This window comes from Daucus carota, chromosome 8, assembly GCF_001625215.2.
Source record: "Daucus carota subsp. sativus chromosome 8, DH1 v3.0, whole genome shotgun sequence".
Taxonomy (NCBI): domain Eukaryota; kingdom Viridiplantae; phylum Streptophyta; class Magnoliopsida; order Apiales; family Apiaceae; genus Daucus; species Daucus carota.
The window spans coordinates 6,783,226-6,795,762 of NC_030388.2; the positions used below are offsets into that span (position 1 = coordinate 6,783,226).

The window sequence follows — 12,537 nt, forward strand, 5'->3', positions numbered from 1 at the left end:
AAAAAGTTTTAAGTTCAATGAGAATGATAAGGGTTACAAACCTTCGATCGGTGACTCGCTGTTCTTCCACGACCTAGTATCTTTTTCCTTTCTTGCAATTGCATATAATCTGCAGGACACTATGTATATGTAATAATTTGATATTGTTTACGCGTTATGATTGGATTCTTGCAAATGCCAAAAATGGAAAATCTTTAATTGATTAAAAACAGATTCGTTACGATTTTGCCGTTGTGTGTTTTAGACTAGGATATATATATTTGATTGATTTTAATTTGGGAAACAATTATATATGCCAAAAAAAAATTGAACGGTATCTAAGTGGGTTCCTCGGTTTTCTTGATAACTTGGTTTTCTCTGGAACCTTACTATATATATATATATATATATATATATATATATACTAGTATTTTACCCGTGCTACGCACCGTATGTTTTATATTCAATTTATTATTAATTATTAGATATACGAATGTTTCAGTATTTTGTTATTGGTGTGGGAAATGTTAGTCACACTATCCAGATTAATTTGAGAAGAAATTTTTGAGCATAAATAGTCCAATATCTATAATTGCAATAACCATATAAGGTTCACCATGGAGTAAAAATATAGTTCAAAAATAATAAATTGAAAACGAAACATGCATGTGGAAGAAGGATGATATCCAACAGTGTTTAAGATTTATTCTTTTTGTTAGGCCCGTCGTGTTTGTTGTGTACACGTTTGATTGGTGGTGGTTTTATCTCCGTCGGGGTATCAACAACATGACCGTTGAGATCGGAAGCTGGAACCTGCAAAAATAATTCAGATGATCCGATATTGCGATTAATAGCTATAATAAGTTATTTGACATTAAGTAGTTTGAATACAAATTTTGAGAGCACTTACCATAGTATTTTGTTCAGAAGTGTGTTCACTTGATGCATTTTCAGAAGTTGCAACCACCTTGACTACATCTGAAGCAAAATAGACCGAATTGCCATCAACTAAGTTTTTAGCATTTAGGGATAAAGTGAGAGTAAGTCTTGTCCCAACGATGTTGAGCAATTTTTCCGGGAGTTGGTCTCCCTTTCCTTCCTGTAAGGAAGATAATGAAAATCTTAAAAAAATCTTGTTTGTATTATAGCTCTATGGATATTATAGAGTATATTGTAATAAGTGTGTAATTTGTATTTACCTTAATATTTTGACCAATTAAACCGTTTACAGTGGCTGAAACTAAACGTCTGACCTCACGATCGAACATAAACACTTGAATTGTATCAGTGGGATCAGTAACGTACATAGAGACCTTGAACCTGCAATAATATATGTAATATGTGTTTACGATTTGTATGTATTATGCCAGATATATTATGTATTAAACATGATACCTCTTGTCAGGGTAGAATACAGTTTTGCCACATTCCTCGCACTTGTAGTTATTGTCGATGAAAGAGAGTTCCTTCGGGCATGCGTCACAACTATAAAACCACCATCTAGACTGTGCATCGATGCTAGTGACGGATACATGACATATCACCTCCAGCTACAACATTGTTTGAAAAAGGTTGTTAATTGGAGTATATAAGATGCTTTTAGGTGATGATAAAATAAGATACTATTTATATACGTTTTGCATATCTGAATGTCTAAGGTCGGTAATTTGCTTCAGATTATATGTTTGTATCGTCTTGTCCAAAGACTCAGTCACTGAAGCATTATGATCCACAGTAATGGGTCCATTTATAGCATTTAGCCTGTTTTGATAGTAGAGAATGAAATAATATTAAGTCACGTAGGGACACAAAAAAGTAGTCAGGAATCAGCATATATTTGAATTCTATAAGAATTGTGATATTGAAATTTGAAGAATATTACTTGTATTGTAGATTGTGCACTGCATCATAATCTAGATTGATATAGAATTTTGTGGGGGAGAGTGAGCTTGCTTGCAGTTGTTCTATAAGAAGAAGATGGTTGGCATTAGGTATTTGTTATGTTAAATTATTAAATTAGCACAGTATTTCGAATGATGTGGGGATTGTAATAGATACTTACTACGATACTCTGTTATGCTACAACTCGTAAGAATAATGATTTTATCCTCGTCTTCCCTTTTATCTAGTTCCTCCTTTAATTTATGTGCCTGTTCCGCCCAAACTGTTACCTTTATCCTTTCACTGCCAAAAATCATATTTAATTATGTTAATGACAAACTTTTGTGAATATTGGATGTTGTATGGACTGAAGAGTTTACCTCCCGTCTGTAATGTCAAACAGTAATATGTCTTTTGGGCCCGTGGCTGTGTTGCGGCTTTGCATCGGAAGTATATTTTCAACTAACCCCATAAGATCTGGTAATGAGAGGTCAATGATAATAGGAGGTTAGCAGTGTGTTTTGTTAATTGTATAGAAATATTTATATGTCTAGTTGAGTACCTGTCAAGATCTTGGTGTCTCCAACTCTGCTTTTGAGAGCGTTGAAAGCGACCAACTCAAACTTATATTCTGGAATCATTCCGTCATCCTCCTCGATCAGTGTCATGTTTGTGCGTTTAAGAAAATATATTTCTTTTTTGTTACTAACAGCTGAATAAGAATAAGTTGCATCATCAACATTAAATTCTGATATGATGTAAACCTTTCCCTCTTCAGGAACTTCGTTGATCCCATTGACAAAATCCAGTCCGGCGAAAGCATGAATATGTGTTTTCTGCAAAATAGAAACATGCTCAAATAATTTAAATTATTTGAATTGATTAGAAACTACATAACATGTGTGTATATAGTTATTTTATTGACAAAGATGATAAAGCAAAAATAGATAGGAATATGCATCAGCTGATGAGGACAAATGTAATATGTGAATTGTAAAAGCATAGGCTCTGGTAGGAAACCGAGAGGAAGCCAAAAAATCTCACCGCATGTAGATATTAAATTGGTCAAGAAATTGGTTGAAGTCAGGGGAGATAGGCCTATGTATGACTAAAGGTAAAGTGTTAGAGAAACTGGCCAGTTGGGTGCTGAGATATACAACCAATCTCAAAGTACCATACATGTAAGAGTGCATATAACAACAGTTGAAAATAGTTTAGCATATGGTAAAATATTCCGCATATCAACTTTGCATTAGGAGTTTAGTTTCCGTCATTAAAGTTTAGCATTGAAAAGATTTGTCACTTGTGGTCTGTAGTTTGTTTCTGTTTACTCATCCAAGTAGTGTGTGTATTTCAGACTTTCTTCACAAAGCCATGAACGTAGAGGAAAGTGGTAGACCTGCTTTGCATATAGGTATGTGTAGCTTACTATTATCATGGGTTTGTGTCAAGAGAATAAGGCGGATTAAAAAGTAAGTTTGATAAACATAAGAGTGTAATATAAAATAGTAAGCAGGATTAGAATAGGCCGTGAGATTTTTTTAAATTATAAGAAGAGTATATGTTAAGTGAAAGGACTTACATCATCATCAAGCAGTATCATATTATAACCTTTGAAAGTGTCTGTACTTGTATTGATGCTCTTCCAGAGTCGTGTAAGTCGAACCTTAATCTTCCAGTTTGTTCTGTTGCTTGTCAAGTCAGTGATACGATCGAATCTTGAGGTATCCATCAGAAGGTTTGTGAAGGTCGGAGAGATAAGTTGATTTGGAGAACGGAAGACTTTCTTGTGTGTATATAGTAGATGAAAAATAATATTCTGATATAAATATAATTTATAGATTACGTTTACATATTTAGGATTGGATTGAAATTGTTTTGTAATTTGAAACTCTATTTGTGTTTGGACTTTGAGGAAAGAGATAAAGTTTTGCAAATAAATAATCATTGGAACACTTCTGTTGAAACACTTCTGTTTATAACTGGTTCAGTTCTCGCAGGACAGTTGCATTTGTTGGTCATCTATAGTTGTAACTCTTGGTAAATAGAAATTACGTACAATTTTTTGTTGAGATTGATTTTAAATTTAATTTGTAAATAATTTAATATGTATGATATATGTGAATATTGGTAGATTATTATTTAATCTATTAAATAAATTTGTTGTCATTAAATTATTAATGCCTGTGGCGATTATTATTTTCTAAAAATTTGTTTTAGATTGAATGTGTGTTAATATTTATGTATAGTAAAATTTGTATTATATAATATTTTTGTTCCGTTAGTCGAATTATAATTTTCATTATATCATTATTTCTACTTGTTATATATAGTAGTAATTGCAGGTTTTAAGTTAATAAAATTATATTAATATTTTCCTTTTAAATATATATATGTTAAGTTATTATATTTTGATTTTGTTAGGCAGAAAGAATTAATATTTATATAATTATTACTGTATGAGTTGCTTTTGTTGGCATTTCGCACATAAAATTTTTTAGAATAGGAAAAAATTAATTTTCACATTTTTGAAGCTTGTGACCCTGTATAGATTTTATAAAATAAATTCTTCATTACTTTTAGAATAAATTGAGTAATTTTCAACTGTATTGACTAAAGCGTTAAGTGAGCCTGCTCATTTTGATGCATGACTCGGAAGGGCCTAATATGATTTTGCTTAAAGTATGGTGAGAAAACACTATCAGAATAGTTGTACTGTAAGTTAGATTTCAGGCATGCAGGATACCAATGACCAATTTGGAAAAGACATTCAGCATATGCCCATATCTTTCAATCTTATGAGATCAGTTAAAATACAGTAATCCCCATGTCCATTATGTCCTTTTGAATAAGTGAGCATAATATCTCTGAAATTCAAAGTATTACAAAAGTATATAGCAAAGGCCAAGCAAACATTTTGAAGTGAAGAAAGTTTGTGCTTGCATATTCTGGAATCTATGACCTTCGTGATGCTCTTGTTCCATAGCAGCAGCTTATGCAATGCTAAAAAATTTGTACTTGCAGCTCCGTAAATCTTAAGCTTTGTGATGCTGAAAATCAAAATTCAAATTGGTATGTGATCAACTATTCTGACTTCTCCTAGTGAGGATTTCCTCTGTGTATTGGGAGACAGTATAGGAAAATGCGGCATGCAAGGGCAGGAAGGTTGTACTTGCAGATATTAAAATACCACAGCTTTGTCATGCTCAAAATTAGAGTACAAAATTATATAAGGTGTAATGTACATATATCAAAATCAGATTTTTAAGTGTTGAATACCTGCAATTGAGGATATTGTGGAGAAATAATAGAGAGAAATAATACAGAAAATGGTACCTCTCCAATTAGCAGCAGGTACTTTGTATGGTGAAGAGGGGTTTTTTTACCTAATATTTTTGGTTGGAACCTTGCAAGTTTGCACTTGGAAAAATATTTGTTTTCTTTATATACAAACACGAATATTTCCATAGCTTATGGCATAAAAAAGTAAAACAATTTAAATATCAAATAGTACCTGGGAATCTAATATGGCCTCTAGCTTTGATATCCAATTCCTAGGGGCAATGATAGAAATTCGTGCTAGCAAAAAGTATACTTTGGACATAGAGAAAATGGTATCAATTGCATGCTACTGTCATCGGACCAAACACCTGCAATTGTTGTTAGACTTTGTTACGGCAGAAATCAATATAAAGTAAAGAAAACAGCCATAAAAATTGATCCATCTTGATCAGAATTTGCAAAAGAAAAACACTTTAAAAACAAAGTAAATATATTATATCGTAGGAAGACAATTACTTAAAAATTGTACTCACAGTAATAGTATGTTGACAGAATTCTATTCTGTAGGTAAGTTGTAAAAGACTTCTTCATATACAATATTTTTTGTGTAGTTTATTCCATCTCCCAACATGATATGCAGGCCTTCTGGAGAAGTGACACGTGAAATAGCAACATAAAGTTGGCCATGACAGAAAATAGGATTTGGAAGATATAGACCGACTTTCTCCATTGATTGCCCCTGACTCTTGTTAATCGTCATTGCAAAACAGACCTGTAGAGGAAACTGTTTCCTTTTGAATATGAAAGGCCATTTAGAGTTGTTGTCGCAAGGTGTAGTTATCATCCTTGGAATTATATGTCTACTTCCAGAATGACTTCCGGTGATGATCTCACATTCAACTGTCCATTTAAACATTTTTTTAACCACCATACGTGTGCCATTACACAATCCAAAAGCCTGATTAATGTTCCTTGTCAGCATGACCACGACACCAGGTTTGAGTTTTAGCTTGTGCTTGGGAAGTCCAGACATGTCGATTGAGTTCAAAAATTCTTCTGGAAAAGCCGAATTCAGTTCTGTCTCATTTACCGGGCCTTCATCAATACTATTAACACTCAAGTACACTTGTTCCTCACCTGGTATACGATCCATGATGTTCTCATTAAGTTCATCAACTACCTTATTAGTTGGAGCAAGAATTGCCCTATCCCGTAAATATCGATGATCTTTGAAATTACATTCAATATTTGGGTATACAATGTCAACAATATCAGATAGAGGGTTATTTGTGCAGGGGATAACAAACTTTTGCGGAATTACAACTTCTGGATCCTTGTTTGGATCATCATCACTGATAAATGAAAGGCGTCCCTCGCCAATGTCTAGCACCCACTTACTGAATTCATCAATATCATTGTTAAGCTGTTCAGTATTACCTCTTTTGAGCCTCATGTTTTGTTTAAGAGTGTAAAATGTAACTTGATCCCATAAATAAGACCGGTTTACGCAAGCGCTAACAATGTCATGCCTATTTCCCTTCTCTACAACGGGTAAGATCTGTCTAAAATCACCTGCAAGAACTACGGTAATACCACCAAATGACTTCAGCCTGTTGTCTTCTGAAATGTTGCCACGTATATCTCTAAGAGCTCGGTCTAGTGCCTCGAATGCATACTTCTTTTGCATTGGAGCCTCATCCCAAATAATTAGATCTGTATTCTGTAATAACTCAGCTATATCGGTTCCCATTTTCACACCACAACTTGAATGTTCATCTACATCTAATGGTATTTTAAATCTCGAATGAGCAGTTCTACCTCCTGGCATTAGCACGGCTGCAATTCCAGAGGATGCAACGGGTAAAACAATTTTTCTTTCAGATCTCAATTTTGAAATTATTGTTCGCCAAAGGAAGGTCTTTCCACATCCACCGCTCCCATGTACAAAAAAAAACTTCCCACTTTTGTTATGAACAGATTCAATTATAGAATTGTATACTACCGTCTGATCTCTATTTAAAGTTGAGTGCAACTGTTGGTGTTCGGCTATCATGGTCTGAATATCATAACTTCTTTCCTCCGCAATAAGAGTGTTTGAAATTCCGCATAGAAATTCAGCGGGAGGGAATGGCATATCTGAATAACTCCGTAGAGACTTCCCGATGCAATTCAATATTTGCTCAAGTTCTGCGAGTAATTTAATATTGGAAGTAATAAGAGTTTTTCATGTGCTATTAGATTTAAATTAATGAAACAGTGATAATGTATTCAGTGTTTAAAACACTAACCTGCAAGAGCCCAAAATTGTATTTCCTCTTCAGACAATGTCAGCTCATTGTTTTTAGAAATATGGCGCCGCTTCCAAAGTATATCATCTGAAAAATCTTTGATATGATCATTCCAGAGCTTTGCTGGGTTGCTGACCTCGCAGTTCACGATAATATGCACAAAAAGTTGACGCAACTGTGACGCAGTAGCGTGGTGGGCATTTTCCTTTATTGCCTCGTGCCACTCCATGTCATTTTCTAAAAGTCCCAAAGCATTGCATGTGTCTTTAAAAGTTTTATATACTTGTCCATTGACAGTTCGAAGGTCCCTAAAAGACATTGCTCCTTTGACTCTAGTGAGTATCATTCTTAAGTAGAATAAATCTCCCGAAGATGCATATGTGGAGTTCATCCTGCCAACAACAAAACCTTGTTTTCTAGGTGTCCATCTGGTTGAATTAGCATCCCACACAAAAGAACCAGGAAACTCTTGATAGTAGAGATCTCGTGCCCAAGGATATTCTCGGTTAGCTTGAAACCATGCTTGGAGCTTACTAAGTCGAAAAGAAGCACGTTTTGCAACATTTGTTAACAATTCATTACTGTTGAAAGTGATAGTCTGCATATCCTCTAAATGAATTGGCAGTCGTTCAACAGATGGACTTCTGAGGTGTATATGAAATCCATATATTCGCCAGATTGCTTCCGAAGCGCACACATACCGACCATCTAAATATTGTTTGATTTCATTAATAGGAGCAACTTTAGTAGTGTCTGATTGCCGAGTACTTTCATGCACTGTATTTTTAGCTCTAACCAATAGCATGGTTGCTCGATCGTGTCCTTTCATGCAATATTTGAAAAGGTACTTTAAACTTCTTGAGTGATTGCAGATTTCTACATTGATATGACACTGGAACATGAGTAACAATTCTCTGTTATACGGCACCACCCATTGATTGTCTAAGTCAACATTATTCTTTTGAACAGTATGATTTGTTTTGCGTCGTCTATACACTGGAAATCCACTATCATCAAAGGTTGTCTCTGAAGCATACCTTATGAAATTTACATGTAGCGCATTTTAGATATTTAGCAAATAGTGTCAAGATTCAATCTAATGCAAATTAAACATGAAATAAATAGAAACATATAAAATATAATGAAATTGTAGTTTACTGCAAGCAAGACATGCAAAAGATGGTAATAATAAGCAAAGTGAGTGCAATATAAGAATTAAGAACATATATCCATATAACAATTACCTTTTCGGAAAATGCCGTGTACAAACCTTACGTTCAGTATCCATACACGGAGATGTGTTGTTAATTGTGCCACATGGTCCGTGAATCATGAATTGTTTTACAGCATTGTAGCCATCACGATCTTGATCCTTATCTGGTATCTCAGCAGAAACCATTGCATCGACTTGTTGAATGGTCTTAGGCTTATTGTCGGGATGTAACCATATCACCATGTGTGCATGAGGCAAGCCGCGTTTTTGAAATTCTATGACATGTAATGCTGGAATATCATGTATATTAGATTGTTATATATATCAAAAATGGCATTATACTAACTTGTAGTAACATTCCTAAACTTGTAAAGCCACATACCTCCAATACAACGGCCAAAAAACCCTTTTTTCTTGATAAGATGCAAAAGTTGGTCTAATTTTAACTTAAAAACTCGAGTAACTATATCTGGTGCATCATCCGCGGTCAAACCAGGAGTATGATTAAGCATTTGCTGAATCTCCGGCCATTTGGAATTAGCTGTCATTGTTAAAAATATGTCTGGATGCCCAATAGCACGACATATGGCAAGAGCATCAAGAAAATTTTGGTTCATGTACCTTTTTGATCCAGTAAAAGATGCTGGCAAAATAAATGATTTCCCACAGCTATTAGGATTTTCATCACCTTTTCTGACTTGATCACGTATGTTTTGATACATATCAGCCCTGACTGTACTTTGATGAGTTCTATACCAATGAAGACGTGTTTGCTCAATAACGGAAAAAGCATCAACTATGTATTGTTGAAAGAGACGTCCACCATATCGCAATGTCATTCCTGCAAGTAAATTTGCAATATATGTAAGCTGAATTCCATTGTTAATAATTTTAACACAATGCAACAGGATATGTATAATTAACAGAATGTACACTAACTAACCTTCGTTTGGTCGTATATGAAGCTGGTAGGAGTGGTACTCTTTCAGTGTTACATTTTTCCTCTTCTTCTTAGTATTAGAATCTATAGTCTTATATTTAATTCCTTTATGAAACCCATTTTCAGCATATGGAAATAGTATAGGATACTGCAATGCCATGAAAAGCGGGTGTATAAAGCTTATTCTCTTTGGGCCAGAAGTTTTTGTATGGACAACAACATCTCTATCACCACCCGAAGGATCATTTTCTGCAACTATTAATGCAGCAATCTCTGAAGATGGATAAATGTGATTCGGACGTCCAGAAGCGGACCTAGATTCTTTAAAAATAATCTTCAGGTCTTGTGGTTGTTGTTCCTTGAAACGATCTCTTGCTTGTCGAAATTTCTGAGCTAGGGGACTTACTTCATCAAACATTTTAATGAGATTCTCAACAATTTCTCGTTGTATACCTTTTTATCATCCTTTGAACGAAATGCAAACATTCTATTATGAACCTCATTCTCAGTGTCGTAAAAGTATAACTGACAAAATTGTGGTTTTCTCCCATCAAGGGGTACCAAACTCCCAATGCTATGATGATTCTGACAACTTAGTCGAAAACAAAATGGACCCCCACCATTCTTATTTATAAGCTTGTCCACTTTTCCTCCTAAAGATGTATAACAAAACATGGCATTATACACTTTTATAGAATCACGAAATTTCTTTGATTGTCCAAATAGCAGTCCAGCTAGATAAGGAGGAGGCTTTTTGACCTCTGGTAACTGAATTTGACCACCAGCACAACATATTGAGAAGGTAGGGTCGGTCATGGATTTGTTATTTCTCTCCTCTATCCACATTATAGCCTGACAAAATTTGCACTTGTACTTGGGCATATCTAAATTAAGATACTGACTTTTAACACCTAATTAAGATAATTACAATGATATCAAATGAAAGTGAACATAACAATATTCATTGCATTTCACAAATCGGAATGTACATACATTATTAATTTTTTATCTTAGAAATTTAGTACCTTGGTGTGCTAGGATTGTCATTGTATCATTATGAGCTGCTTCTTCACCGCTGTTGTAATTCTCATCATTGTCACTATCAATAATATAACCTGTATGCCCATAAAAAAAGAATCTCATCAATTTAGAAAGGCAATTCGTATATGTTAATAATATGTCAAATGACACATAATGCCTACCTTCGTCCAATTCATATGATTCTGAATCGTTTAAGTCATCGATACTCAACGTTAAACCAGGTTTATTTTTTATATGATTTGATGATGGTGGCCTCATATCATTCCTACTATTAGAAGATGAATGCACAATTCCTACAAAAAGATGCAATCGAAACATGATTATTGCAAGAAATATCCATATTACAAAATATATTAAATGCTACAATCTCATACTCACTGTTTGTTAGTTGTGAGGAAGCGGCTACGTTTGTGACATTATTACATGAAAACGAAGGCAGCCTAGGCAATAAAGGACGAAGGTGGCCTACAAAATGAATATATACATGACAAATACAAATAATAAGATGAAAACAAACCACTATCAGTTGGTATATGCACAAATATAAACAATGAAATGAACCATTTGCGTGAATATAAGTATTATTACATGGTGTAGCTGTCTTTACGATAAGAGGTCTGGCTTGTCCTGTAAAATATTGTAGGGAAAAAAAATGAAAATCTAATTACAAATAAAGGGAAGAGTAGAGAACAAATATGTGAAAATATACCTCTAATTATTGTTTCACTGGCACTTATTGAATTTGTATGCACCTTTCTTGGACGGCCTAATATAAATGGAATTCTTTAATAACCATTAACTTGATATATAATTATACATTTGGTCTCATGAGATCTATTAGGCACAATGATATCTATAAGATACTTGCTGACACATAGAAAGTGGTTGTAAAGTTATACCTACAGGTCTTTTTTGAGGAGTTGACATGAGTTGAGATGTTGAGTTTGAAACCAGGACATCTTCCTTCAATTCAAATGTTGTGCTTGAAGTTTTAACATCTACATTCTTTCTTGGCCGACCTGGTAATTATAAGAAGGATAAATTATAATAATTGGGTAAGATTACAAATCATCTAGAATAAATATTAGTATATACTATAAAACATTGTGATGATAATTAGGACATAATAAATTAGGATGTGATAATTCTTGGAAATAGAAAAATTAGGAATCATCTACAATATACAATAATAGTTAACATACCAATCGGTCTTTTCTGTCCAAGTGACACAGGTGTAGATGTATTTGAATTTTTCATAGCTTCCTCCTTCCTTGGTCGACCTGTTATTTGAAAGTGAAAATTGAAATCATGGTAAATAAAAAGAATTTTTTATTTAATAAATACAATACATCAGATCATTAGGCAACCTCTTTTTCGTTTCATAGGCAAAGGGATGAGGTGCTGTTCAGGGTGAGGATTGTCCATTAAAATATTTGGAGTTTAATTACATGAGACCTGAAAAGGAAAAGATGAAGAAGATAAATAAATTAAAAAATTGAAAATGGAAATATTTATGTATTGCATAAAATAATTAACTCAAGTAATGGTTCACTACATTTAAGTAGAAAAAGATGAAGAAGATTAATAAATTAAAAAATTGAATATCTATCAAGTTGTACATTAATATTTCCATTAAAATATTAAAAACTACCACTATACTGGCGAATGATAAATCAAAAAAGGGCCACTAACCATAACTGGAAATAACCAAGAAACCCGTAGAACTATGAACAGAACCTAGAGAGGATGAAAACAATAATATGACTATAGAACAGACCACACATAACTAAACAGGAGACATCGGACTTGATATTCATAAATTAGGAAATCGTGTTAACTTTTATATATATGCATGCCCTTAAGTCTCGATCAAGATTTAGTACATTGCGATCTTCGATGCAGCTGTTTGAGTG

The 12,537-nt window shown here is 33.8% G+C and overlaps 4 protein-coding genes across 4 annotated transcripts; all 4 read right to left on the reverse strand.

The window, feature by feature from the left end:
- Positions 1–675: 675 nt before the first annotated feature.
- Positions 676–3,592, reverse strand: LOC108204162 (uncharacterized). Its single transcript, XM_017373478.2, has 8 exons — positions 3,443–3,592; positions 2,423–2,696; positions 2,241–2,337; positions 1,614–1,740; positions 1,375–1,529; positions 1,179–1,299; positions 890–1,078; positions 676–792 (listed from the first exon to the last, which is right to left on the reverse strand). Exons 1-8 carry the CDS (start codon positions 3,590–3,592, stop codon positions 676–678), a joined length of 1,230 nt encoding a protein of 409 aa, XP_017228967.2.
- Positions 3,593–5,697: 2,105 nt separating this feature from the next.
- Positions 5,698–8,462, reverse strand: LOC108204173 (uncharacterized). The gene has a single exon (XM_064083579.1). It carries the CDS (start codon positions 7,274–7,276, stop codon positions 5,699–5,701), a length of 1,578 nt encoding a protein of 525 aa, XP_063939649.1. The 5' UTR covers positions 7,277–8,462; the 3' UTR covers position 5,698.
- Positions 7,426–10,882, reverse strand: LOC135146782 (uncharacterized). The gene is made up of 7 exons (XM_064083658.1): positions 10,786–10,882; positions 10,609–10,698; positions 10,204–10,494; positions 9,587–10,036; positions 9,026–9,484; positions 8,675–8,933; positions 7,426–8,467 (listed from the first exon to the last, which is right to left on the reverse strand). Exons 1-7 carry the CDS (start codon positions 10,880–10,882, stop codon positions 7,426–7,428), a joined length of 2,688 nt encoding a protein of 895 aa, XP_063939728.1.
- On the reverse strand, positions 10,793–12,128 carry LOC108204163 (uncharacterized). Its single transcript, XM_064082559.1, has 6 exons — positions 11,992–12,128; positions 11,827–11,904; positions 11,524–11,643; positions 11,334–11,390; positions 11,213–11,251; positions 10,793–11,089 (listed from the first exon to the last, which is right to left on the reverse strand). Exons 1-6 carry the CDS (start codon positions 12,047–12,049, stop codon positions 10,896–10,898), a joined length of 546 nt encoding a protein of 181 aa, XP_063938629.1. The 5' UTR covers positions 12,050–12,128; the 3' UTR covers positions 10,793–10,895.
- Between the last annotated feature and the right edge of the window lie 409 nt (positions 12,129–12,537).

Excerpts from the sequence above, each read along its gene's own strand:
- LOC135146782 (XM_064083658.1), bottom strand. The coding sequence starts at position 10,882 with ATGAGGCCACCATCATCAAATCATATAAAAAATAAACCTGGTTTAACG. Across the intron at positions 10,495-10,608 it reads GACAATCCTAGCACACCAAG|GTGTTAAAAGTCAGTATCTT; the intron begins GTACTAAATTTC and ends TATCTTAATTAG. Across the intron at positions 8,468-8,674 it reads ACACGGCATTTTCCGAAAAG|GTATGCTTCAGAGACAACCT; the intron begins GTAATTGTTATA and ends AAATTTCATAAG.
- LOC108204173 (XM_064083579.1), bottom strand. The coding sequence starts at position 7,276 with ATGCCATTCCCTCCCGCTGAATTTCTATGCGGAATTTCAAACACTCTT.
- LOC108204163 (XM_064082559.1), bottom strand. The coding sequence starts at position 12,049 with ATGGACAATCCTCACCCTGAACAGCACCTCATCCCTTTGCCTATGAAA. Across the intron at positions 11,391-11,523 it reads TCCTCAAAAAAGACCTGTAG|GCCGTCCAAGAAAGGTGCAT; the intron begins GTATAACTTTAC and ends CATTTATATTAG. Across the intron at positions 11,252-11,333 it reads CAGTGAAACAATAATTAGAG|GACAAGCCAGACCTCTTATC; the intron begins GTATATTTTCAC and ends AATATTTTACAG.
- LOC108204162 (XM_017373478.2), bottom strand. The coding sequence starts at position 3,592 with ATGGATACCTCAAGATTCGATCGTATCACTGACTTGACAAGCAACAGA. Across the intron at positions 1,741-2,240 it reads TTTGACATTACAGACGGGAG|GCTAAATGCTATAAATGGAC; the intron begins GTAAACTCTTCA and ends CTATCAAAACAG. Across the intron at positions 793-889 it reads CTTCTGAACAAAATACTATG|GTTCCAGCTTCCGATCTCAA; the intron begins GTAAGTGCTCTC and ends TTATTTTTGCAG.